The sequence below is a fragment of the Triticum aestivum genome, chromosome 5D (genome assembly GCF_018294505.1).
Source record: "Triticum aestivum cultivar Chinese Spring chromosome 5D, IWGSC CS RefSeq v2.1, whole genome shotgun sequence".
Classification (NCBI taxonomy): Eukaryota; Viridiplantae; Streptophyta; class Magnoliopsida; order Poales; family Poaceae; genus Triticum; species Triticum aestivum.
This window is the reverse complement of record NC_057808.1, coordinates 108,150,674-108,177,715: the sequence shown is the minus strand read 5'-3', so window position 1 is coordinate 108,177,715 and position 27,042 is coordinate 108,150,674. Positions and strand designations below refer to the sequence as shown.

General features: G+C 49.7%; 3 protein-coding genes across 4 annotated transcripts; 1 reads left to right on the top strand and 2 right to left on the bottom strand.

Moving 5' to 3' along the window:
• The first annotated feature begins 382 nt into the window (after positions 1-382).
• Positions 383-4,886, top strand: LOC123119727 (boron transporter 1). Of its 2 annotated transcripts, XM_044539630.1 has the most exons (13): positions 383-577; positions 666-796; positions 891-973; positions 1,191-1,383; positions 1,494-1,632; positions 2,137-2,302; positions 2,453-2,619; positions 2,716-2,889; positions 2,974-3,069; positions 3,154-3,291; positions 3,393-3,712; positions 3,922-4,189; positions 4,330-4,886. In XM_044539630.1, exons 2-13 carry the CDS (start codon positions 693-695, stop codon positions 4,618-4,620), a joined length of 2,139 nt encoding a protein of 712 aa, XP_044395565.1. In that variant the 5' UTR covers positions 383-577; positions 666-692; the 3' UTR covers positions 4,621-4,886. The 2 variants fall into 2 exon arrangements, with proteins under 2 accessions (XP_044395565.1, XP_044395564.1); XM_044539629.1 differs by having other exon boundaries at positions 402-796.
• Positions 4,887-6,882: 1,996 nt separating this feature from the next.
• On the bottom strand, positions 6,883-14,931 carry LOC123119728 (uncharacterized). The gene is made up of 5 exons (XM_044539631.1): positions 14,788-14,931; positions 8,389-8,453; positions 8,060-8,104; positions 7,367-7,464; positions 6,883-7,270 (listed from the first exon to the last, which is right to left on the bottom strand). The coding sequence occupies exons 2-5, from the start codon at positions 8,440-8,442 to the stop codon at positions 7,198-7,200; spliced, it is 270 nt and encodes an 89-aa protein (XP_044395566.1). The 5' UTR covers positions 8,443-8,453; positions 14,788-14,931; the 3' UTR covers positions 6,883-7,197.
• A 6,967-nt stretch (positions 14,932-21,898) lies between these two features.
• LOC123124449 (WUSCHEL-related homeobox 5) lies at positions 21,899-24,190 on the bottom strand. The gene is made up of 2 exons (XM_044545065.1): positions 23,640-24,190; positions 21,899-22,696 (listed from the first exon to the last, which is right to left on the bottom strand). The coding sequence occupies exons 1-2, from the start codon at positions 24,130-24,132 to the stop codon at positions 22,221-22,223; spliced, it is 969 nt and encodes a 322-aa protein (XP_044401000.1). The 5' UTR covers positions 24,133-24,190; the 3' UTR covers positions 21,899-22,220.
• Between the last annotated feature and the right edge of the window lie 2,852 nt (positions 24,191-27,042).

Below are 27,042 nucleotides of genomic sequence, written 5' to 3'. Positions count from 1 at the left end.
CTGGCAATATCAATTTCATGTTATCGTCTTGGTAACATTTTCCCCATGGTGGTAGTTCTGGCAATATCAATTTCATGTTATCGTCTTGGTAACATTTTCCCCATGGTGGTAGTCAAACTCAATAATATTTGACCAACACAAGTCCTAAAACGAATCACATTTGCAATCTAATTAGAGGGAGCAACAGTCAGGCTCTACCGTCAAGAGGAGAGGACAGGATAGGATTTAGGACTGCCATCAGCCACGCAAAGCCACAACTATCTTTTCCCTTTGATCCCGTCGATAATCTCCCTTTGTGCCAGGAAATTGGTTTAGTACCACCAGACAGTGTTGCTTGCTGACTCTCCACTGCCCCGCCTGTCTATATAGCCGAGCCGTCCTCTATCTCACAGCTCCAGTACCTTCCGAGAGCTTCTCCTCCTCAAATCCCGCCCTCCCTCCCTCGCTCGCTCGCTCACCAGTGCTGCTCCCTCTGCCACCTACGCTCTTCTTGAGCTTGTAGCCTTGGCCCCCTAGCTTCCTCCAGGGATCCGCGCTAAATGCAGAGCGAGCTCGCCAACTCGTAGCGTTTCTCCCGGTCCGGTCTGCTGCAAGATGTAATCTGGGTCTCATTTCACACCTTGTGGCCATCTCAATACGCTCTCCGATTCCTTCGTGTTTCTCAGGGCAGGTGAATCCCTTCCCCCGAGGAAATGGAGGAGAGCTTCGTGCCCCTCCGAGGCATCAAGAACGACGTCCGCGGGCGCCTCGCCTGCTACAAGCAGGACTGGACCGGAGGCTTCAGTGCCGGTATCAGGTACGGGCGCATCTGCCTTGTTCTCTTCTACTAGCATTGTGTTGCTGGCACAAGATCTTGGAACGTTGAAGCTGCTGCGCCCCATGTGTTTCAGGATCCTAGCGCCGACCACCTACATATTCTTCGCGTCCGCGATACCCGTGATATCCTTCGGGGAGCAATTGGAGAGGAGCACTGGTAATGGAGGAGCCAAATTTGCTGTTTCCTTTGTGTGTGTGTGTGTGTGTGTGTGTGTGTGTGTGTGTGTGTGTGTGTGTGTGTGTGTGTGTGTGTGTGTGTGTGTGTGTGTGTTTTGAGTTCTGTTTTGGTGTTAGTTTCAGACTTTCAGTGCATTTGAGTGAGTGGCCAGAGAAGCTTGCTTGCTTACTAAGGGGGCTCTAATGGTTTGGTGCAGATGGGGTCCTCACCGCGGTGCAGACATTGGCATCCACCGCCCTGTGTGGCATAATCCACTCCATTGTGGGAGGGCAGCCCCTGCTGATCCTGGGCGTGGCAGAGCCGACGGTAATAATGTACACATTCATGTTCAGCTTCGCCAAGGACAGGGCCGACCTCGGTCCCAACCTCTTCCTCGCCTGGGCCGGTTGGTAAGTCATCCCTGTTGCATTGATTCAGATGATTACTGTTGTCGGTTGGTCCAATTGCAGTTTTTTTCAAAAAAAAATATGGTTTTGAAGCCATGGATGTGTGTATGCAGGGTCTGTGTGTGGACTGCCCTCTTGCTGTTCTTGCTGGCGGTACTGGGCGCGTGCTCCATCATAAACCGGTTCACCCGCATCGCCGGCGAGCTGTTCGGGCTCCTCATCGCGATGCTTTTTATGCAGCAAGCTATCAAGGTAGGTACACCACCAGGGCCTTTTTTGGTGTCCTTGCTTATTTGGCCTTGACATCATGTGATGATGCAGAAAGTTATCAAGACATTTTGTTGATGTTGGTTAAGCTTTCTTTGAGGTGAATGTGCTAAGAACCTGGTGCAAAACACAAAGTACCCTTCTAAGAGTTGCGCACTGCTGTAGTCAAGCTCTATCTGCCAACTAGTGGGAAAGCCTAATGACATGTGCAGAGGCTGAAACGCACATGGAGGCTAATGGGGATGCCCATCAGTGATTTTGCTGTTTGGCCATTGCTCCAACCAAATGTTTCCTTTTCCTAAATCACGAATATGCTTTGGCCTAAATTCTAAACAGTGGAAGCGTTCAAATAAAAAATGTTTGTTTGACATAAATGGTCAGTAACAGAACATAAAAATGTTTATCTGAGATAAATGTGCAAACTGAGCTCTCTTCATTTAATAGACGGTTCCATGTGTACTCTAGCTCACATACCTGGGTTGGTTGCAGGGACTTGTTGACGAGTTCCGCATTCCTGAGAGGGAGAACATAAAAGCACTACAGTATATTCCATCATGGAGGTTTGCCAACGGAATGTTCGCTATCGTGTTGTCATTTGGCCTTTTGCTCACCGCGCTGCGAAGCAGGAAAGCGCGATCCTGGCGCTATGGAGCAGGTATATCTATCTGTAAATTGTACCTGGTTCTGCAGATGCTACGAGAATTTTCTTGCCTCAGATCTCCTCCACTTTCTTTGCTTCCTACGACTGTTAAGTGCTTCATTAAACCGAACTCTGTATTCCTTGTGATGCTTTTCCCGTACCTAGGTTGGCTGCGTGGCTTCATCGCCGACTACGGCGTTCCACTGATGGTGCTGGTGTGGACAGGAGTTTCTTACATACCACATGACAGTGTGCCGAAAGGGATCCCGCGGCGCCTCTTCAGCCCTAATCCATGGTCCCCTGGTGCATATGACAACTGGACAGTCATCAAGGTACTACTACATAAACTCAACCAGACTTCTGAAACATTCAAGTTTCTTCATGTGAACCATCAGAGCTCATCAAATGTTTCCAATACCATTGAGCAGGATATGGCCCAAGTGCCAGTCATGTACATCATTGGTGCCTTCATGCCTGCAACAATGATTGCTGTCCTGTACTACTTCGACCACAGCGTGGCATCCCAGCTTGCTCAGCAGGCAGAGTTCAATTTGAGGAAGCCTCCATCTTTCCACTATGATTTGCTTCTCCTAGGCTTCCTGGTATGTCCAGATGAGTATAACTCTGGCTAGTAACTTCAACATTTGGTATATGTTTATCTTATTTCAATGTAATTTCTTGAACAGACATTGATGTGTGGCCTAATTGGTATCCCTCCATCCAATGGTGTCATTCCACAGTCGCCGATGCATACAAAGAGCTTGGCTACTCTAAAGCATCAGGTAGGATATGAGGAATGTTCTGAGATTCTGATATTTGATCAATACTTGACACTTCCATTCAAATGACAAAACATTTCTCCACAGATACTCCGTAACCGACTAGTGGCCACGGCACGGCAAAGCATGCGCCAGAACGCGAGCTTGAGCCAACTGTACAACAACATGCAGGATGCTTATCATCAGATTCAGACACCGCTGATCCACCAACAACAGTCCGTCAAAGTAAGCACAGATCTGATTGAAATTAATAGATCGCAGTATCATATATAAAAACAGTCTGGTACATGTATCTGATATTGCAGTGCCATTTTCACAAAATGTAGGGCTTAAACGAGCTGAAGGACTCCACTGTCCAGTTAGCATCAAGCATGGGTAACTTCGATGCACCGGTTGATGAGACAATCTTTGACATAGAAAAAGAGATTGATGATCTGCTGCCTATGGAGGTCAAGGAGCAAAGGTTGAGCAACTTTCTACAGGCTGTGATGGTTGGGGGCTGCGTGGCAGCCATGCCCTTACTGAAGAAGATCCCTACAGCAGTGCTGTGGGGGTATTTTGCGTTCATGGCGATTGAGAGCTTGCCTGGTAATCAGTTCTGGGAAAGAATATTGCTGCTCTTCACTGCTCCCAGCAGAAGATACAAGTAAGTTTCACTAGTTTCATTACTGTGAATTCAGGAAATCTGAACATTCTACTGCACATATGTGTATACACGGATGCGTAATCTGGTGGAAAATAAGTCATATCATTATATATACAGTAGTAGACTCAAGTATGTAAAATTGTTTGCAGTCTAGTCATCAGCAGCCCCCGTGTGAGACTTAGATGCTTACCATTTACCAATCTTTGCAGGGTGCTGGAAGAGTACCATACAACATTTGTCGAGACCGTGCCATTCAAGACGATAGCCATGTTCACACTCTTCCAGACCACATATCTGCTTGTTTGCTTTGGGATCACATGGATCCCAATAGCTGGGGTTCTCTTCCCCCTCATGATCATGCTCCTGGTTCCAGTCAGGCAGTATATCCTCCCAAAGCTCTTCAAAGGTGCACATCTCAATGACCTGGACGCAGCGGAGTATGAGGAGTCACCGGCTATACCGTTCAACCTTGCTGCGGTGAGTCCATAAACTCTTGATCTGTCCTGACAGGCAACCTTGTTTGTCATCATGCCATTTTCTAACGTTTAGCTGATGACGGCTAGAAGAATTTTAATCATGTTACACTAGCTTGACACTGAATGGTGTAAAACTTTCAGCAAGATATTGATGTGGCACTGGGACGCACCCAAAGCGCAGAGATCCTTGACGACATGGTCACCAGAAGCCGCGGTGAGATCAAGCGCCTGAATAGTCCGAAGATCACCAGCTCAGGTGGCACTCCTGTCACGGAACTGAAAGGCATCCGCAGTCCTTGTATTTCTGAGAAGGCCTACAGCCCTCGCGTCACCGAGCTGAGGCATGAACGCAGCCCTCTAGGGGGGCGAGACAGTCCACGGACGGGTGAGGCCCGGACATCCAAGCTGGGTGAAGGCTCAACACCAAAGTGAAGCAATAATGCTGCATCGCTCATAGCTACTGGAAGTAAATTATATCGATAATTTAAGCATCAGTGCTAGTATAAGATGTCTACTTATGCACGGTATGATGCCACTATATGATGGCCAGTGTTGAAGTACGAGGCCCCTATATGATGCCTACTGATGAAGTATGAAAATAGGCTAATGTGTATCTATCTGTAGCCTCCTGATCTAAGGGAGCACCGTATGTGTAATCTCTGAATGAGTAGAAGACTATTATAGCGTCAACTTTGAAACTTTTTTCTGTCTCACTTTTCTACATTACCGCAAATTGTTCATATTATTCTTTGATTTTTGCACCATATTGGTGAGTGATGAGCATCATTTCTGCTTGCACCTTTCTTGAGCTTAAGTTGAGCGATGTGCACGTGTACTGTTACCAGTTGAATATGATACTTAACTGAGCCTATTCCCTTCTGAGTACTGCACATTTTTTGTTGGTTAAAATGATGAACAATGACAGGCTCAAGTCTTTAACAATAAATATTTCTGATCTAACAGATCAAGCTATTGAATGAGATCCAGTTGATGGATGAACATGTTACTTGAATTTCCATGACGATGCTGTCGGTGTATATATGCTTCTCGCTTGCCTGAATACCAGCTTAATTCAGAATGCAAAGTTCTTCCAAAGTGGCCCGTACGAAACGCAAATCGCGTCAAATTCAATGAACTGAAAGTTGAGAGTTGAGGCAATAGTGCAATATTTGTAGCCTAGCCAATACCCTTGCTGACTCGAGAACTCCGTCGACACCATGCGGAAAACAAGATAAGCTGAGGCATGACTGAGTTGGACAGAAAGAAGATTGCACAGGGAGATACCAGTTGTCTGACAATCTGAGCCTATTGGTAGAGCAGGCCATGCTGATTTCACCAGTAACTTGCTGGTACAGGCTCTAGAACATGGCAGGAAGGTATGATCTCTGGTGTGGTAGTGCTGTTGCCAAGCCAACTACCGAGTACAGCTGCTGAACAGTGCCTTAATTGTACTTGTCCATGTTTGCTATAGAGGGAAAGATGCCAAGATCAGGAGGGAATTCAAGCAGCAGCTCTTTCAACTCCCAACACACGCCTGCAGGCTGCAGTAGGCAGAAAGCTACTGGGCTGGCACTCCTCTTTCAACAGCAGCCATGATTCCAACTTTAGAAGACATTGCATTGCACTGGTCATGGAGCATTGACCTACTGAAACCAGGTGTACCATAGCCACCGCCCACCAGTGAGTTCATCTGTATGCAGTCCAGGTCATAGGCTCATAGGAGCTGCTGCTGCATTGTCATTCCGCTGGGCTAGACGACGCCCCCCAATTGTCGACAATCATGGTCGCCGTCGCCCTTTTCCTCAACCGATGATTCCCCCGACAACCCGTGAGCTAGGGCTAGTGATCAGATGGACCTTACGGGTGATGAACCTGTGCCGGGAAAGGAGCGGCTGGAGTTCGTCGGCACGGCGGAAGATGAAGGCTGAAGGCTATCCATCCTTGAGGTCCATTGGTGATGTCTGGATGACAATCTTTTGTCAGGCATGGGTGTTCCTTCACCATCATTTGACCTGCAGACAGTAAGTAGTGTTTCACACCCTGCAGTGCAGGGAATTCCAGAACTGGCCCCAGCTCTCTGAACTCATCATCCTCATCAGTTCCTTTCCTACACCCCTCTCTCTCATCTCTTTGACGCAACGCCATCCGTTTTGTCGCGCTTTTCCGGATTCCAGAGAGCAATGTGACAAAATACCTCCCATAGAGTTGTAGCTGCTTCAGTAGAAAGTTGAAATATCATATCCATGCATGTTAGGTGCAGAGGGGCAGATGCATCATCCAGGATCTACAGATGTGACCATGAATAATTGGGATGCATTCTGTTACTCCGGTAAGTCAAGCCTCTTGGTAAGAGTGATTCTCTTGCTTTTTACTGAGAAAGACCAATGGTATCAGTAGAACTTGGTAAGAGTGCACTCTTCAGGCTCACCTAAAAACAGTTCCATGAGAGAATAAACTGAAGGCAACGGCAATCTTCGGTGTTATAATCTGGCATTTCATAGGCATGAGCTCTTTAGTTGTGCAGGCTGTTTAATACTGCAGACAATCCAGTGAGACCCCAAATAGCCTTTGGAAGCTTCAAGTGATTGCAAAGTTCAATCGTCCCAAGAAACAGCGAAAAAAGACTGCAACGAATATTTCCGGTTTTGCAAACTTGTGACCGATTCAGCTCCATGGAAATGGAACCAGTGAACGTGTTCAAACTGCCTCAATACATCATGAAAAGAAGAAAATTCAAGCAACGCATCCGTTTTCACACAGATTGGAGCACTTAAAATTGCTGAAGATTTACACCTTAACAAAACAGCTAACGCTTGGCATGTGTGGGTCAATTACATCCAGAAGCACAGTAAAATGCAACTGATGAAAAAACACTGCTTTATTAAGTCAACAACAAAGAAAAGCATTAGATGGTCCTTGTGTCGGAGGAGAAAAATAATTCAACAGCCATAGGATCAAGTCGCTGTTCAACTCGTACAGCATATTGCCGAAAGTCTACTTTCAACTTTCTTAACCTGAGAATTTACGTCCCGTCATCTTCCCAGATTCATATATTATGTGATTGATAAGGCCCCGTGCCGCACTGCATAGTAAGATATAATTTCAGAATGTATGTTCCAACAAGAATAAAAAGGTAAGACAGCCAAATATTGAAGGTGCCCACGGAGCAGTAACTTACTCATCCTTCATTTTCTGTATCTTCTCTGGATCAGTTTCATGCATGTTTTTCTTGAACTGTTGCCTCACCATGGAAACAAGAAGCCCTGTATTATGTTGCTGGGTCATAAAATACAATGACTCAGTCAAACATGCACCTTCATAAAGTTACACAAATATGCCATAATGTCAAGGGTAAAAAAAGGGCAGCCCGGTGCACGTAGCTCCCGCTTGCGCAGAAGGGTCCGGCCATTTTTGGTCTTTTGTAAGCAGCCTTTCCCTACTTTTACCGCTGCGCCAAGGCTCCCCTACCCATAACATCAAGGGTAAACAGGACAAAATAGTTCTAATTTGTGATGGCCTTTTATTCTACTGTGGAGCTGGTTCTCCATCTTGTAAATGGAAAAACACAATTTGCATATTCAGGGTGCAACGTATAAAGTGCCTGAAAACAATAAGCCCTCTTACATGTTATGCTGCTAGAGAACATTGATTCCTTGGAGCAGTTTTTATTAGAAGAAAACAATGTGAAGTAATTCAAAATCTATGTACAGATGCTTAAGTGACACAGGAACTGACGATGGAGCGACCAGACTGTTAGTTCTCCTGGAAACTCTCAGGTTAAAGATACTTGAGGAGAACGGAGCAAGCTGAGTGTGTGTTAAGAAACATTATGTACAAGATAATACGATAGTTGGAACGAAAGTATGCTTACCTGACTACCGATGAACTTAGCCCTCCTTAAGCATTCACGGTATAACTACAGCATAAGAAAAAGAGCTTATAAGTACCGATAACATTTTCTCCTCAAATGCCATCATATATCTATTATTTTGTGTGGCTAATTCTAATGATGATGAAGAGCTAGGTGCACAAGAGTACTAGACATGATTTGCAAAAGCTGAAGCTAAAAGGGTAAACCAACTGATAGGGCTGCTGTGACTACAGAAATGAAATTTCAGAACTTACTACTCATTACCAATACCATGTACTGGTCATGATGGGGGTAATTTGTCTATTAGAAAGGTGTGATAGGAGCCTTACTCTAAGCGCATTATCGGCAAGTTCTGGAGGTAAAGCTTTCTGAAGTGAAGGCATCTTCCTTTACTCTGAAATAGTCAATCAACAGGAAAGTCGGTTACTTAAACATGTAAATCTTATTATTCGCCTAGAGCAATTAAGGAACAACAATCCAGACATTGTTTTTCATTACAAAAATGTTTAAGGCACACACACCAGTATAACATACAACAACAAAAAACAACACCAACAACTACAACAAAGCCTTTAGTCCCAAACAAGTTGGGGTAGGCTAGAGGCGAAACCCATAAGATCTCGTGGCCAACTCATGGTTCTGGCACATGGATAGCAAGCTTCCACGCACCCCTGTCCATGGCTAGTTCTTTGGTGATATTCCAATCCTTCAGATCTCTCTTTACACAGCAGTATAACATACTACCACAAAAAAGAGTATAGATAAAAAAAATACCAATATGCACGCAAAAGCTATATATCAACAACTTAAAAGAAACAAGGAACAAAACCATATCCAAAAATGTGATACAACCTTACAATCACACCAAGGAACATGGTCAAAGCTTCATGTAAGAGATTGCATGAAAGTACCAGCTTCCGAAAGCAAGGACTATTGTAACACCCCGGATGTAACTTTCCATAATTGTAACTCCAACTCTTGCCATTTTCGGCTATGTGTTATGATATTCCCTTCGTGGTCGGGCTTTGTCTTTCGTTTTGCATTTTGTTCATGTCATGCATTTCATATCATGTCATTATGTGCATTTCATTTGCATACGTGTTCGTCTCATGCATCCGAGCATTTTTTCCGTTGTCCGTTTTGCAATCCGGCGCTCCCATCTCCTCCGGCGCACCCCTCTTGTTTTCTTTCATGAGCGGGTGTCAAACATTCTCGGAATGGACCGAGGTTTGTCAAGTGGCCTTGGTATACCATCGGGAGGCCACCGGTCAAGTTTCGTTCCATTTGGAGGTCGTTTGGTACTCCAACGGTTAACCGGGTAACCGCAGATGCCTTCTATATGTTGCAGTAAACCCCCCTCTCTAAACAGCCCAAAACCCACCAAACTCTCTTCCATGCTGTAGGTCGTTCGATCACGATCGTGTGGGCGAAAACCGCACCTCATTTGGACTCTCCTAGCTCTCTCTACCTATATAATTGCATCCCCTTCCGAAAACGTTCGCAGATCAAAACCCTAAAAAAATCCCCGCCGCCACCGGACGTGTCCACCGCCGCCGCGCCCGGCCAACCAGGCGCTGCCACGTGGCGCCGTACGCCGCGCGCGCCCGCCGGCCCGCCGCGAGCCCTCCTGGCCCGTCGCCGCCCGCGCCCAGCGCGCGCCTCCCTCCGCCGCTGTGCCCCGCCCGCCGCCGCGCGCGTCGCCGCCCACGTCGCCGTGCCTCGCCGGTGCCACTCCACCGCGGCGCCCTCTTCCTCCTCTGCCTCCGGTCCGCCCTCTCCTTCCTCCGCCCTCCCCGTCCTCGACTCCGGCAACGACCGAGCCCGAGTCGGCCAGATCTCGATCCATTTTGACCTACGGTTGACTTTTCCCGATCCCGAAATTTTTCTAAGTCATGATATTTTTACAGCATATTGCCATGTTCTTTGCATCGTAACTCTCTGCACATAGCTCCGTTTTGCGCGTGTAATATATCGAAATGTTCGTCTCGTGATGCTCTTCATTTTGTTCAATTGCACCATGTTCATTAGAGGCCATCTTGATGCCCAAATCTCTGGTGCAAGAGTGCTACTTGCTGTTATCTGCTGTTACTTAGCAGAACTTGGAGATTTGTTATTTTTGTATCATTTAATCTGTGCATCTTATGGGCATGAGCTCTACATGTGTTTTGTTGTATGCCATGCCATCTTTCCAGTGGTGTATGCCATGTATTTTTGTGACCTCTGTGGTGACTAGCACAAGCATGCAAACTAGGCCCCGTAATGTTTGATTTCAGGGACTTAGTGATTTCTCTAAGTCCTTGTCTGCTGTTATTTTGTTGCCATGTAAACTTGATGCTACAGAGAGATCCATGCATATTTTGGAGATGTTCAGTAAGGATGTTTTGTAGATATTGTTGTAAACGTGAAACTAGGCTCTTGCCATGGATAGCTTCATAAACATACCATTTTGCTGCAGATATGCTTGTTTTGTCATGCATTGCTTTGTGGTGAGTGCATCAAGCTCACCAAGATGCCTCATATTATTGTTTCTGCCATGCTCTGTTTTCTGCTAAGTCTGAAACCTGATAACGAAACTTGCTATGTTTGCATGGTTGCCATCATATCTTCTGATCCTTTTTGGCTTATGGTCAGTAAGGGACTTTTGTCATATACATTTAATAGAATACTGCCATGCCTTGTTTGGCCATGTTAAGTTCCTATAGCATGTTGATTTCCTGCTTTGAACATTGCTACCTGATGCTGTTTCAGACATGTCCAGTAATTTCACTAAGTCTGTGAACCTGTTATCTTTTGTACTTTTGCCATGCTTATTTGAGCTTGTTATGTTGTGATCTAGCCGTAGCTCAGTGTTCATCTTTTGTCAAGCATCTCCTGTAGATTACTGCCATATGCTTTGTTGCTGTGTTGAAGTGTTGTACCGTTGTTACTTGTTGCATTCTAAGTGTTATTTTGCTGTTAATCGCAGATTCGTGTCATTCTTGTTTTGCTTGCCATTTGCAAACCGTGCATTCGTTTCCGGTGATCTTTATATCGATTTCGACCGAAATCATCTCATCTTTCTAGTGGCATGCTTGGTTTGCCAAGTTACTGCCTTGTTCTTCATTTTTCCTTCCGGAGCACGCATATGCATCGCATATCATATCTCGCATATCATACATGTATTGCATCATGTTGATTGTGCATTCCCGTGATTGAATGTGGTTCCTTTGCTTGTGTTCTTGTCTTGGGTAGAGCCGGGAGACGAGTTCGTGAACAAGGAACCTGTTGAGTACGCTTACGAGGATCAAGCTCTCGACAACTCTGAGAACCTTGCAGGCAAGATGACCACACTCGAAATCACTTCTATCTTTGCTTTGCTAGTTATTCGTTCTATTGCTTTGCTGCGCTATCTATCACTTGTTGTATCATGCCTCCCATATTGCTATGTCAGCCTCTAACCATCCTTTCCTAGCAAACTGTTGTTTGGCTAAGTTACCGCTTTGCTCAGCCCTTCTTATAGTGTTGCTAGTTGCAGGTGAAGTTGGAGTTTGTTCCATATTGAAACATGGATATGTTAGGATATCACAATATCTCTTATTTATATTAATGCATCTATATATTTGGTAAAGGGTGGAAGGCTCGGCCTTATGCCTGGTGTTTTGTTCCACTCTTGCCGCCCTAGTTTCCGTCATACCGGTATTATGTTCCTTGAGTTTGCGTTCCTTACGCGGTTGGGTGATTTATGGGACCCCCTTGACAGTTCGCCTTGAATAAAACTCCTCCAGCAAGGCCCAACCTTGGTTTTACCATTTGCCACCTAAGCCTTTTCCCCGGATTTTCGCGAGCCCGAGGGTCATCTTATTTTAACACACCCCCCCCCCCCGGGCCAGTGCTCCTTCAAGTGTTGGTCCGAACTGAGTAGACTGCGGGGCCCCCTCTTGGAAACTCGAGGTCTGGTTTTATTCGTAGGATGTCTCATCCGGTGTGCCCTGAGAACGAGATATGTGCAACTCCTATCGGGATTTGTCGGCGCATCGGGCGGCTTTGCTGGTCTTGTTTTACCATTGTTGAAATGTCTTGTAAACCGGGATTCCGAGACTGATCGGGCCTTCCTGGGAGAAGGTTTATCCTTCGTTGACCGTGAGAGCTTATGATGGGCTAAGTTGGGACACCCCTGCAGGGTAATATCTTTCGAAAGCCGTGCCCGCGGTTATGAGGCAGATGGGAATTTGTTAATGTCCAGTTGTAGAGAACTTGTCACTTGACCTAATTAAAATACATCAACTGTGTGTGTAGCCGTGATGGTCTCTTCTCGGCGAAGTCCGGGAAGTGAACACGGTCTGAGTTATGAATGACGTAAGTAGGAGTTCAGGATCACTTCTTGGTCATTACTAGATGACGACCGTTCCGTTGCTTCTCTTCTCGCTCTCTTTTGCGTATGTAAGCCACCATATATGCTTAGTGCCTGCTGCAGCTCCACCTCTTTACGCCATCCTTTTCTTATAAGCTTAAATAGTCTTGATCTCGCGGGTGTGAGATTGCTGAGTCCTCGTGACTCACAGATTCTATCAAAACAGTTGCAGGTGCCGACGATGCCAGTGCAGATGATGGGATCGATCTCAAGTGGGAGTTCGATGAGGAACGTGGTCGTTACTATGTGTCTCTTCCTGATGATCAGTAGTGGAGTCCAGTTGGGACGATCGGGGATCTAGCATTTGGGGTTATCTTATTTTCATTTGGATCTTGAGCGTAGCGGTCTATGTGTGTATTTTGGATGATGTATGAATTATATTTATGTATTGTGTGAAGTGGCGATTGTAAGCCAACTCCTTATCCCATTGTTGTTCATTACATGGGATTGTGTGAAGATGACCCTTCTTGCGACAAAACCACTATGCGGTTATGCCTCTAAGTCGTGCCTCGACACGTGGGAGATATAGCCGCATCGTGGGCGTTACAACTATCCAAACAGTAAACAGGCCTGAATTGCCCCTTCGTTGACCAACACAAACATTATAGACCAACATATCACAACATCTATAAAATCATCTGGGCCTTGGGCTGCTACCCAAGAGACAAAGAGCAAAACTACAAGGCCTTGTGAACACCTGTTCAAGAAAATGCCTTTCTTCCACAAGCAATTTCTACTAAAATGTGGACATTGCAGTTCACAGTAATTATGAAGTACTGATCCAGGCATATCATGGAGAAGGGAAAAGAGAGGCTGGGTTATTTGGGGCTTCTTTGGTTAGCAGGGTGGAGAACCCTCTCCCACCATTGGGGAGATCTCCTCAACTGGGGGAAATCCCTGTCGCTATTTGGGCAACAAGTGAGAGGGGGGGGGGAGGATTCCAGGCAGAAAATTATCAGAAATAGTGAAAAAAGATCAAAACAAATCATAATGTTTGGACAACTAATAGCAGTACACTATGTTAAATTCTTCAGTATATCCAGAATGGGAAGAAAAATGAAGTCACATGAGCAAGACAGTGTCAGGAAAATAAAGTCATACAAATAAGCAAAACAAGAAAGAGACCTAATTGGCGTGAACTAATGCTGGGGAAAAGACGGAACTGGTATAACCTCTACTCTGTGAGAAAGCTGTGATCAGACTTCGCGTACAATTATGTATCCATGATATGAGGCAAACTACTCATGTAAATCCTAAGGAGCTGGGAGTACTTGGCTCAGTCGCTCCAGGAGCTAAGTTACAGACGTACTGCAGTGCCCCCCCACACACAAAGCAAGTGGCAATTGATTCATGGAAATGCATTAGAGTTAGATCATTGTGGCTACATGTACACATAACTCTAGGATCAAATTGGAATATATAGCAATTCGATGCACATAGATGAAGCATTTGGCTCTAGCTGTTTGAGGAAAGCAATTCAGTGCACATAGGTGCAGCAATTAGTTCTAACAGTTTCAGGAATGAGTGAAATATGACAAGGGTTTGGATGCAACCAGTCTGTGCCATGATTAGCGATGGTTTTCTCAGAAGTTGTCCCCAAAGATGCAAAGCTGCAGATCAATTGCCATCAAGAAAGAGGGTTTGGAAACTGAATCTACAACATCTACAACAGATCTGTGGACAACTCGGTTGCCTTCTGAATATAATTTGTTGAACCCTACTCCGGAAACATTTGAGCTTGCCAAATGGGCTGTAATGATGTATGGTGGCCTACCTACCCTGCCAAGGTTTAACAAAGATGCATCTATGCACAAAGTTCATCCACGGGGAAATGGTGGGACGCCTCACTCGTGGCTGCTTAACAAGGTGATGGTCAACTAAACATGGGCATTGCTGAGGAAGAACTGCAGTCAGTGGGGACAAGATGCTCCCCATCCCCAGCAGCGGGGAGGGCATCAAGAAACCAGGCAAGCAGGAGGAGACTCGGCTAGCCTTCGCAGGTCTGGGGGGCAGCTAGCAGGTTGGTGAGAGACGGCGGTGAGCGCGTCGGCGTGGAGAGTAACCGGAGGATGAGAAGGGAGACGAGGCTGCCGCCGTCGCCGTCGCCGTCGCCGGAGGGAGGTGTAGTTGCTCGGAGGAGGCATGGAGCTCGGTCGTCGGATCAAACCTGGCGAGATCAGTCGGATCAACCTCTAGGTTTCCAACCATTCCGGTAGGATCACTCCACAACGATCCAGTAGATGGAGAGGGGAAGAGAAGAGAGGAACTCGAGGCGGAGACTACCCGCGGGATTCAGGGAGAGGGTTCGGTGACACAATGCTTAAGGGCGCCAGTGTACCTGGGGTTCTCGTAGCGGCCGACGACGGGGAAGCGGCGGTGGCGGCGGCGACCTCTGGACCGGTGTGGGAGAGACGGCCGTGAGCGCGTCGACGGGGATGAAAAGGATATCTCTCTCGCAGGTACTTGCCCATGGGCCTGTTCGCTATTGGGTCAGGCTTATTCCGTGGCTTAGTTTTTTTTTAGGGATTATATTCCGTGGCTTAGTGGCCATCCCATAAAGCCCATGTAATAATGCCAGGAAGTATAGTTCCGGGTGCGGACGTTTGGTTCCTGGGTGCATATACACCCAGGAATTACCGCTAAAAAAACCCAGGAATTAAAAAATAATCATAATTACTCTATAAGAAAAACTCAAAAAAGCTCAGAAGTATTTTTTAAATAAATTTGACTTTCTTTTACACCATATGTAATTTTTCATAAACCAAAATCCAGCTGACTTCTGGGCAAAAAACAAAAATTATTGCTATATACTCCCTCCGTTCAAAAATACTTATAAGAGGAATGGATGTATCTAAACGTATTTTAGTTTTAGATGCATCCATTTATATCCATATTCGTGACAAGTATTTCCGGACGGAAGGAGTACAATACACTATTCACACTATTTTAATCAGTTTTGTAAAGTTGGGTTTTAGTTGACGGAAAATTACATACTAGTGCAAAAGAAACGCAAGTTTGTTCTATAAAAAACTTCCGATCTTTTTTGACTTTCTTTATAATTATTAAAAAAACATCAATTCCTAGGTGTATATATTTTTTTAGAAAAGGAGGATGACCTCCGGTCTCTGCATCTGGGCGATGCATACGGCCACTTTATTAATTATTCTCACAAGACCTTACAAAGCCATACAACAGCAAGACTAAAGCCACTGTCTAAGCAACAACTGTCGCTACACCTATCCAATTGATGAAGGGACGCAGATAGTCTGGGCCTAATACCAAACAGACATCGCAGCCAAACATGAACATCTAAGACCTGAGGTCCCAACCAGGACGCCTGCCGGGTATGGAGCACCTACAGTCCGGTGCACTCCTCAACCAGGACGCCTGCCGGGCATGAGGCCGCCGCAGCCACCTGCCACCAATCCATCTTCAGAGTTGTATTGTTGCATGTACCGTGCCAGGTCTCTCTGCCATCGACGCCACCACGACGCCCGACAGCGTCGTCCTCCTGTGCGAGTCCATCCTCCCACAGCGAACTCCGAATCTGCACTGCGCCACGCCGTCAAGATCCGTCGCCATCAGTGTGTCAGATGAATCACCGCTCCACCAAAGAATCCGTCCTCTGGTCCCTCGATCACGTGTGTACCTCCAAGAATGACGCCCCCAAGGGAGGAACGACACCAGAGCGCCGCCGTCATCCGATCATCCGATCTAGGGTTTCCCCCGGAGGTAGCAGAGAGTGGCCTTGAACTTCTCCACGGCGATGCCTTCAAGAAGGGAACGACGCAGATAGCGCCGCCACCGCCGGCCTTAGCAGACGCCGAAGGCAAGTTTTCACCCAGATCAGTTCGAAGGGATCCAACTTTCGTGCACGGGCCGCCGTCACCACCAGCATCACCAGGCAGAACCCTGGAGCACCGGCAGATCAGCGACCCGCCGGCACCACCGCATCCAGATTGCCGGCCACGCCGGGCCGCCGCCATCCCCGCGCCGTCCGGGTCAGAGACGTAGCCGCCGGCCGCGCACAGGGACCACCGCCGCCTGCACACGCCGGAGCGCCGCCGAGATCCCAGCGCCCGCCACCGCTTGCCGTGGGCCGCCGCCGCGCGCCCCGAGCAGACTCCCACGCACATCAGGGGAAACCGCGAGCGTGAGCCCTGCCGTCGCCCCAAGCCCGCACCGGCGCGCCCCGCCTCCAGCACGCCGCCAACAACCGCCGCGATCCTCCCGCGCCAGATCCAGCGAGCCGTGGGAGAAGAGATCCCGCCGCCGCCGACGCCGACCGGGCTTTGCCCGACGGCGCGTCCCGGCGGCGGCGAGGAGGAGAGGTCGGGGGAGGGACGAGGACGCGGCGGCGCTAGGGTTCCCCCCGGTCCCTGCGCAGGGGCGACACGGGACACCCAGAACCAAGGGGTATTTCCCTTTTCACCCTCAAATCCATCTCAATAGACCCAAAACCATATAATTTACACCATTGCCTCGAAAATAAAATATAACTTACACCAAATAAACGTGTCAAAACCAGATTAGTCAAACCCCTGAGTGGTTTCATATCCTATAGATAGGTGGTTTTGGTTTTGGCTGACTTGTCAAATATCGATTGGCTGTTGTGGCAAGTGTATAACTGCACCGAATTCTCATTGTCTTATCCCATTCCTAGCACCCAAAATTCGTGATTCAAAAGAACCTAGCGCCCGAAATTCTCCAGGATCCCGTCATGGAGGAATCCTAGGACACTAATTCCTTTCCCGGGATCGATGGCACACCACCAGTTGGCCATTGTGTCGAGGGACTTTTCGTCAATCCTAACAGTGACAAGGGGGAGTATGTGGAATTTGTAATCGAGGGGATGTCACATCAGGAGACCGGTCACAGAGACACACAATTTTATCTAGGTTCATGCCCCCGATGAGGGTAAAACCCCTACTTATTGCCTTGCTCTTTTCTTGTATATATGGAGAATACAAGAGATTAGAATGTCGGGAGAGGAACTCGGTGAGTCAAGGAGACTCAATGAGTTGTGATTGTGGAGATTCGAGCGTTAAGCGTCGAAATCCTTCTATGTGGTACCGTCTAAACTATGGCGTGGGATAAAGTCTCGCTCTACGATGCCACTAGGGCCCCTTATATAACACAAGTTAGAGTGGTAATTGAACATCTGGATGAGGCTCTTCTCAAAAATAGAGCGTCTCCCCTCTCGCGTCGCCCCGCGTGCGGCGGGGAAGGCGTCTGCGCCACCGCCGCTAGAAGTCTCTCCTCCCCCCTTCCTCACCGCCGTTACAGGGCGCAGCCGGGCAAGGCCTGGCCGGCGCTGGCGGCGGCGGGGCTCTCTCGGCTCCTCACGCGGCAGCTCTGGCGCGGGACAGGGCGGCCACGGCGGAATGCGGCGCTGGCTCCGGGCGTTGCGGCGCGGCAGCTCTCCGGCGCAATTTCGGCGGCGGCTAAGCCTGGGCCGTGTGGCGGGCGGAGCTGTGGTGGCGGGGCTGGAAGGTGGTGGTTCTCCTCGTCTCCGATCTGGATCGGGCTGGGGACGGGGAGCTGCCTGACGGGCGATGCGGGGCGCCGGCGGGTGGCGGCGACAAGATCTCAGGCGGCCACCTCTGCCATGTCCTGGCTGGTGGAGGTGGGTGGTGGTGGTGCGCGCCGGGGGTCGGGGACAGCGGTCGCGGTGGCTCGGCCAGATCTGATCTTATGGCGGCGCGGGTTGGGCAGCGGCCTCGCTTGGCTGTTGCTCCGGCCGTGGGCGGCAGCATGTGGAGGCCTGGCACGGGCGATGGCCTCCCGATGGCGCGGTGGCAACACGGTAGCTCGACGGCTCTATCCGCGGCGACAGTCGGCTTCTACTCCGGCGTCGGCTCGTCTGCGGGCGGACCGTATAGACCCTCGCTTCACACTCTCATCATGTGTTTGCTACGTGCACCGGAGAGCTAGGCCTCTCCCAGTTTCGGTTCATCTCTCGTCTCGCGTCTGGAGTAGCAGGACCGAGCTCGTCTCGCACCCGGTGCAGCAGGATCGAGTTCGTCTCGCGCCCGGTGCAGCAGGACCGAGCTCGTCTCGCGATCGGTACAGCTGGACGGGTCGATGGAGGCCAGTTTTGGCCGGCCTATTGGGTCTCAGCGCTGGGGGCGTCTAGGGGTTCGAAAGGCGGCTCCTTTCTCTCATCTCTTTGGTTGGGGTAGCGGCGTGTCTCCGGTGCGGTGGTGTCAGGGTCCTGGATGCCGGGGCGGCGGCCTTAGTGGTGGTAGCGCAGTGCTTTTGGGCAGAGCCCGTGGCTTGGGTGTTGTCCGGCTGTCCATGGTTGTGTGGGCGGCGTGGTGGCCGGGGGGTGGCGTTCGGTGGCGGTGAGTATTGGCCGGAGTGAAAACCTGTTCTATCTTCGGATGGACCGGCAACGGCGAAGTTCATTCCCTTCTTGAAGGCGTCATTGCGGCTCTCATTACCCGTCGTGTTGCTCCTGGGCAAACTCTGATCCTCGGATCGGGCGGTGGCGGCGCTCCGGTGTCGTAACCTTCCTGAAGGCACCGTCTTGGAGCCCACGGTTCGTCGTATGCGGTTTCATCTCTTTGCGGTGGTATGTTCACGGTTGAGTATCCCGGTTGCTCTTGTAGTGCTAGGGGTGGTGTTGCTGCGCTTAGCATCTATGTATCTTGCCTTGGGTGTGTGCATGTGTTGTGGTGATGTGCGACTGTATCAGATTGTTGATCGTGGTTGCTTTATATATAAAATGGGGTGAAAGCCTTTTTCGGTATATAACACAAGTTATGGAAGGCTTCCATGTCGTTGCGTGGGGTGTGCATGGATATGAGTCTAGACCTGGTGTCGGTTTACAGCATGTCTACGAGAATTTTCCTTCCTTGTAGAGCATTTTCCAGACTCCCATTGTGGTGTGCGATGGTAAGCCTCCTCCTGAGGCGATGGCAATCCTTCTGGTGTTGGTGGGGTGTCCTGGGCTTTATGGGGCCCATCTTAATTAGCATCGAAGGTAGGTAGGGTGATAGTTGATTTGACTTATCATCGACGAGCTCCCCGATCAGTACTCTTGTGATAGAACAAGGTTCGTGAGTAAGATTGATGTAAATACTCATGGATTTCGTCTTCTTATTTTCTTGATTGCATGCAGTAGAACTTCCTCCCATCATATTTTGTTCTGATGCAGATATTCCTTTGATAGCATGCAGGCAAAGATTTTTTGTATATGCCTTTCTGCCGAGTATCCTTCATGTGCCCACAAGCGGAAGGGTTGGTGTAGGCGCCTTGTGTCGAATGATCTCCATATGTCGATAAGAAAAGGGTCGATGTAGATGCCTTTATCGAGAAAGGTGTTTAGAAGTGTGTGTTGCTTGTCCATGAGCTATAAATAACCTTTTTCCCCTCTGCAAAGAGGTTTTTAGTCCGGGGTGGCCTTGGTTGTTGAGTTCCCGAGGAATCCTTATCAGTGGGGCTACACGTGCCTTAATCGTGGTACGCTAACTTGACGGGCAATGATGATTACGAGTGCTGATGTCAAGAGGCGTCTCAAGATGTATTTGGGGTGACGAGTCACTTAACTTTCTCTTCTCGTGAGATGATTTAGTATCTTGGTCACTTATGTGTATTCCTTTGGAGGCATCAATTCCACTTAGATCTTTACCCATGTTCTTTAGATGTCTTCGAAATTCCTTCATCCCCCCAGATCTAGTGCACCTTGATAGTCAGTTGACCTTCTTGTTCTTTGGTGGTTGGCTCTCTGCCTTGCCTCCATGGAACAATCAGTGTGAATGGTCTTGCTATGGACTTTCTTCTTACTGTGATGGCCATGTCACTGCCTTCTTCCATTACACCATTACATCTTCGATGACCTTGGAGCATCTCTTTGGGTGCGACCTTCTTCCTGGAGACATGCACTTTCGTGCTCCTTCTTGGGGGGGGGGGGGGGGGGGGATGATCTCTGGCTCCTCGTCCTGGTAAGACGGTGGTTAATTATGGTAGACGCGTTTAGGTATGGCTTTGGCCTTCCTCTTTCCTCCTTTGTGAAGGAGGTGCCTGATTTTTGCCACATTTCTTCATACCATATCCCCCCTTTTATTTCCTATACAAGTCCAATTTTGTGAGGGGTTGGTCCCAACTTTCCTCTGTTTCGGCACTTCTTATACCTTTCTGCTTCTAATTCTTCCTCGAGGGAGCCCATAAGCTAGTCCTTCCCTCCTCGCCAACCACGTGCTTTCCTCTTTTTGCGGCCAAGGCTGGCCGACCAGTGCTTTTCATCGAGATGGGTTTATGCGAAGCAGGGATGCCTAAAGCTGCTTTTTTTGTCTGCAATACTCCCATCGGTGGATATCCGATCCTATCCCAGATCCAGGGATGCAAAATCTTCTTTTTGATTCCCTAGAATTTGTGGGCGGTGGCTTAATTGGCGCCCACGTCATCGAGACTTTCCTTTGTCGCCATCTTTGACCTCTAAAGCAGCAGTTTTTGGCTACCTAGGAGTTCGCCGCGAGTTATCAGCCTGACCAGGAGGGGAATGCACATGCCAGAGGTCATCATCAACAGGGGTTGCGGAAGCAGAAGAAGGTCAGTCATGGGGTGGAGGAAGTAGATCTCATGAAAGGGTACGCGCCGCTGGTGACGACGACAACGAAGGGAAAGCGAGGTGGTCTTAGCCGTTTGAGCCGCCGCCATAGGAGCGAGAGGTCGCTGCTAGGGGAGCCGTTGGGGCACAACCTCCCAAAATTTGTGTCGCCAGGGGGTGTGCAAGCCTCCTCACACGATGAGTACACGTCGTCAGCCACCAGGGGACACACCACTAGCCGTCTAGCCCCTGAAGTCTGGAGCCGCCACCCGCAGGGTCGCTCCACGAGGAAGAAAGCCCGCCACCGTCGCCTCTACGCAAGCTTCGCTTGGTGGTGGCATCTGGCATCGGCGAGGGGAGGAGTAGGAGAGGTTGGACAAGTGAGGCGCGATAAGGGACGACGCCCGTGCCGCCTAGGGTTAGACGATGCAGGGGGCGATCATAGTTTTGAATCTTGATCAATCATCAGTTTAACTTATTTAAATTATGGTAATTGCGCTGCCTATCACCGGTAAGAAGAACTCGAGCGCTTGTGGTACCTTAACAAAACAAGGCGGCCACAAATTTTAGATCATTAAGCTTGACGTGCTCGAGCTTAACGAGCCAAGCGCCGGTTGATCCACCCCTAATCGAGAGATAGCCTACATCCTAAACGAATGTTGAAGTTGAATTCCCAATTTTGCAGGGGATGCGTGCACAAAGCAGGCCATTACACCATGACAATGCACGCACATTTTATGTTCTGCTGCGCCGACGGTAGCAAAACCTTGGCCAGACGACAATCCCCTGGTATTCAAGTGAATGCATACATCCCGTGGCCAGATGGACTGAGAAAATCTTTTAGCAACAACATTAACTCCAACGATCGTTTAAAAGACAATTCAACTCCATAGCCATATCGGTGCAGAAAACTAGAGCATGTATACGAAAACCAGAAACAGCGCCAGCCATCGGTGATACTGTAGATTACAATTCTTTCGGGACTTGTCCTGTTCTCCATGGCACACTACACTTCAGAAGATTTGTTTTTTCGAAAAGGGTAAAAGCTCGGCCCATCACTCATCTAGAAGATGAACCGAATCTACCAAAACTAAAAATAGTTTGTCTGACAACTTGCTCCTTGAGTCGGTGTTCAGCTTAGTGAACATTGTTGTTCTACGGTCCATAGGAATGCATGCGACAACAGGTTGAGCAAATCAGCAATCATGCATGCATCATCTTCAGCGGCCTGCGCCGAAGAAGTCATACAACGGCAGAGGGGCGTCGCCGCGGGGGCTCTCCGGTTCCCAAGAGAAGGACCCCGACCCCGAGGCGGACGGCCCCGTCGGCGTCGCGGAGCCGGCGATCCCGGCGGGGCGCGGCTTCTCCGGAATGGCGAAGGTGGGGTGCAGCGGGAACAGGTTCAGGGTCTCGGGGCGGCGGGAGCGGGCGGCGGGCGGCCCATGGGTGCCGGCGGCCGGAGGGAGCTGTAGCGCGCGCGGCTGTTGAGTGCCGGCGCTGTTCGGAGCTGCTGCCTGGTGGTACATGGTGGCCTGTGCCTGCGTCTGGGCCTTGTCATGCGCCACCGCCTCCACTCTGGGGTGCAGCATCGGCGCCTGTGCCTGCGTCTGCATGTAGTAGGATGCATTCGCCGCTGCCTGTGTCGCCGCCACCGCCGCCGCCGCTGTCACGTAGCTAGGCTGCTGCCCGTACATCGCTGCCACCAAAAAACGGAACATGGATCGAATGCAAACCATGTTAGAACAAAGAACTACTAGTGCACTACTACTTCAATACACAAAATGAGTGTTCATGGAACTCAATGAAATCTGTGAACAGAAGCAGCAGAAATCTATTCATGGCTATTTTAGTAGGGAACAAATCAGCATTGCTAAACAAACACACTGCTCGCTTCGGTCGTCCTACGTGCATTATGAGCTATAGGACTGGTGCCGCTTCGGTGTGTGAGTAAGCTAGTAGGACAGTTAATTTCCTTCGAACCTGGGGCATGCATATGCATTGATGCATGAACAGCGGGCAGAAGATTAAAAGGGCTACTCACTACAAAAGGTAGCAGCAGCGGACGCTACATAGGCTAGCTAGGCCGGCAGCGTACGTACGTTAAATCGTGTGACCATGACTACGAGGGTTCCCCTGCTCCACTGACACTCCACAGACCGCAGGGTCAAGAGGAGAAACGACAGGCCTTATGAGAAACAGCATTACACACACAGGGCCATGCATGCATGCATGCATCGCGTGCACATCGGAAACTGAGGAACAACTAAGCCAAGCAAAACAAGCAACCGTGTAGAGTAGACGCATGCATACAAAAACGAAGGAACAGCACAAAACAGACGACGAATAGTACAGTCACTGTGTTGCATCATGCATGCATAGATGGGTCAACACCGAAGCATATCCATGCGTTATCGTCGTATCCTACCACATTGATCAGCTTTGACCACCGCACGCATGAACGCCGTGGGTTGCAAATGGAAAGTCGTAGATGCATATCCTTTCCAGCTAGACCCCAAGTGTAAAGCTAAGCGAAAAAAACGCGCAGGCCATCGGCGGCTAATCAGTCAAGACGTACGTGCCAAACGAACGCGGCCATGGATGATGGATGGAGGGTTCGTTCACGCGCGTACGTAACGTACCTTGTCTGTTGCATGCAGGAGGAGCGGGAGGATCCGGCGTCGTCGCCGACGACACGTGCGACGGTGGCGGCGGCGGCGCGTGCAGCGGGATCGGGGGCAAGGAGGGGTGGGCGGCGGGCCTGTGGAGCACGGGCAGCGGCTGGGGGCGGCGGAACTGCTTGGAGAAGTAGTCGAAGGCCTGCTGCTTCTGGCGCTGGCGCTGGCGGGCCTTGTGGTTCTGGAACCAGTAGAAGACGTTCTTGCCCTCGATGGGGCCGTGCTTCTGCAGCCGCGCCGTCACCTGCTGGATCTGCTCCGCGGTGGGGGTGCGCAGCCCCTGCCGGTACAGCCCCTCCAGCACGCCCACCTGCTCCTTGGTCGGCGTCCACCGCGCGTTCGCCAGCGCCGCCGCCGCCGCCGAGTTGGGCGACAGCGGCGGGGAGGGCGGCGCCGCCGGAAGGGACGGGGAGCGGGAGCGGGTGGCGGCCTGCTGCTGGTGCTCGACGCTCTCCATGGCGGCTAAGGAGGACGGATCTGCTCTGTGCCTGGCTAGCTAGCCTGGAGATGTTCTCTGCATGACGGTGGGTGGGGGTGTGCAGGGGGGTTTAAAAGGTGCATGGGAGCGTGAGGGCGAGGGGGAGAGGGGCGCGGGGCGCGTGCACGCCCACGCCGCGACGCCGAACGGTCCCGGGCTTGGGGTGTCGCCGCGCCATCGGAAGCTGCGCGGCAGGGTGGCGAGCCTCGTGTGCCAGCTCTTTGCCGTGTACCGCACTCGTGTGGCCACACGATCAGTGACGAGGCACTACAGATAGCAACGTACCCGCGTGTCCTTGTTGATCAGGTGTAGATCATACAGTTGTGCTACGTGGATCATACGATCGAGCATTATTTGTGCCATGGTACCATGTGACCTGGAAATAAATTTGTGCCAAGTATAGCAAATATTTGCTCTGGCGGTGTTATGGTGCCAGCATGTGACCGTCTAGCATAGCGCGTGCGTCGTGTGCCCACAGCCATACGATCGAGCATTACCTTTTTTGTTCTTCTTCTTGCAAAATAACTTTGTGCCAAGTATAGCAACATTTTCTCGTCGATCAATATTAGCTCAACCCCGGCTCCATTTTATTGAAACAAAACCCAACGGTTCAACAGTCTTAACAAGAAAAAGAAACAGACCTCTCATCTTCAAAATCATGATAACCTCAAGCTTCTCGCTCGCCCACTTTTGCGGCATTCGTTAATCTCCGGGACACTCTGCGCGACTTCCATCTCAAAGAGGACGCCGAGGATGACACCGTGTGAAGCGCACCGCTAGTGGGTTTTACTCCACGGCGTCCGCTTACAAAGCCCAATTTAATGTCACCATTCGATACCCCATGGAGCACACTGTCTGTAAGGCTTGGGCGCCGACTAAGGTTAAATTCTTCGCTTGGCTTGCCATCCAAAATAGGAGTTGGACCTCCGTTCGCTTGGCCAAACATGGGTGCCCAAATTGTGGCCCTTGTGCGTATGTAAGCCGGTGCAATAGTCCGTTGACCGCATCTTCTTCAAATGTCGGTACACGGCTAGGCTTTGGGACATGATCAAGGATTGGCTACAACTTGGGCATCGCGACACCTCCATGTGGCACCTCATGTGATCCGCTAAAGATTGGTGGGTCAGCCTCCGCGACAGCAACGTCCAAATCGCAAGGCGTTGGTCACGCTCACTTCTTGGGCCATTTGGAATGAAGGGAATACCCGTGTCTTTTGTCACAAGGGTGCCCCACCGACGGTTCTTCTCCACAACATCAAAACCAATGTGGCGGTCTGGGTTACCGAGGGCGCCAAGAAATCGGGGACAATCATCTCAGGAGAGTAAATGGCCTTAAACCCTAAATGCGGAATATTCTTTAAGTGGGAGGCGACGTTACACCTTTATGATGGGTGCCATCCATTGACTCGCCGTGCTGCACCTGTCGATGACCCATGAGATCAACGCCAATCAGATCCCTGCCGCCCTCATCACGGACGCCACATGGCCTTGTCCGACAGTGTCCTCCGAAAACGGCGGAGAGAGAGAGAGAGAGAGAGAGAGAGAGAGAGAGATGGCCAAACATGGATGCCCAAATTGTGGCTCTCGTCCGTCTGTAAGCCGGTGCGATAGTCCGTTGACTACATCTTCTTCAAATGTCGGTACACGGCTAGGCTTTGGGACATGATCAAGGATTGGCTACAACTTGGCATTCACGACACCTCCACATGGCACCACATGTGATCCGCTAAAGATTGGTGGGTTGGCCTCCCCGACAGCAACGTCCAAGCCGCAAGGCGGTGGTCACGCTCACTTCTTGGACCATTTGGAATAAAGGGAATACCCGTGTCCTTTGTCACAAGGGTGCCCCACCGACGGTTCATTTCCACAACATCAAAACAAATGTGGCGGCCTGTGTTACCGTGGGCGCCAAGAAATCAGGCACAATCATGTCAGGAGAGTAAATTGCCTTAAACCCTAAATGCGGAATATTCTTTAAGTGGGAGGTGGCGTTCCGCCTTTATGATGGGTGCCATCCATTGACTCGCCGCGCTGCACCTGTCGATGACCCATGAGATCATCGCCAATCAGATCCTTGCCGCCCTCATCACAGACACCGCATGGCCTTGTCCGACAGTGGCCTCCGGAACGGCGGAGAAAGAGAGAGAGAGAGAGAGAGAGAGAGTAACAACAGTGTCTAGCGTTGCGGGAGGAGGGTGGTAGCGGCGTCCAGCTAGGGTTGCGGGAGGAGCGCGGCGGCGCCACCGACCTCCAGGTAGTTTTTAAATCCATAGTATACATTTATAGCCAAAGCCTCTGAGGGCAAGGATTTCATACGCTTTATCATAGTCTATTTTAAAAAAACTTACTTTTTTGCCCACAAGGATGCACAACGTGCAGTCGGCAAAACCGTCTGAGAACAAACGAGTGGCCTGATGTACAGTGCCAAGGAATTGCTTCACCGCTTGCCTTGGACGGTTCCATTTTACTGAATCAAGACCCAACCAAACACAGCTCAATAGCCTTAACAGGAAAAAAAGCAGATCTCAAAAAAAGAAATAGACCTCCCATCTCCAAAATCATGATAACCTCAAACTTCTCGCTTGCCCACTTCCGCGAATTCGTTAATGTCTGGGACACTCTGCATGACTTCCACCTCCATGAGGACGCCGAGGATGACACCGTGTGAAAGTGCACCGTGGGTTTTACTCCACGACAACCGCTTAATTACAAAGTCCAATTCCACGTCACCATTCAATACCCCATGCAGCACACTGTCTGCAAGGCTTGGGCGCCGACTAAGGTTAAATTCTTCGCTTAGCTTGCCATCCAAAATAGGAGTTGGACCTCCGTTTGCTTGGCCAAACATGGGTGCCCAAATTGTGGCCCTTGTCCGTATATAAGCCGGTGC

Bases quoted from the DNA above. Each gene is read 5' to 3' on its own strand.
- LOC123124449 (XM_044545065.1), bottom strand. From the start codon at position 24,132: ATGGAGAGCGTCGAGCACCAGCAGCAGGCCGCCACCCGCTCCCGCTCC. The intron at 22,697-23,639 runs GTACGTTACGTA...TTTTGGTGGCAG, and splicing joins TCCTGCATGCAACAGACAAG to CGATGTACGGGCAGCAGCCT.
- LOC123119728 (XM_044539631.1), bottom strand. From the start codon at position 8,442: ATGCCTTCACTTCAGAAAGCTTTACCTCCAGAACTTGCCGATAATGCG. The intron at 7,465-8,059 runs GTAAGCATACTT...TTTATGACCCAG, and splicing joins CTAAGTTCATCGGTAGTCAG to CAACATAATACAGGGCTTCT. The intron at 7,271-7,366 runs GTAAGTTACTGC...CTTACTATGCAG, and splicing joins ATACAGAAAATGAAGGATGA to TGCGGCACGGGGCCTTATCA.
- LOC123119727 (XM_044539630.1), top strand. From the start codon at position 693: ATGGAGGAGAGCTTCGTGCCCCTCCGAGGCATCAAGAACGACGTCCGC. The intron at 1,384-1,493 runs GTAAGTCATCCC...GTGTGTATGCAG, and splicing joins TTCCTCGCCTGGGCCGGTTG to GGTCTGTGTGTGGACTGCCC. The intron at 1,633-2,136 runs GTAGGTACACCA...GGTTGGTTGCAG, and splicing joins TTATGCAGCAAGCTATCAAG to GGACTTGTTGACGAGTTCCG.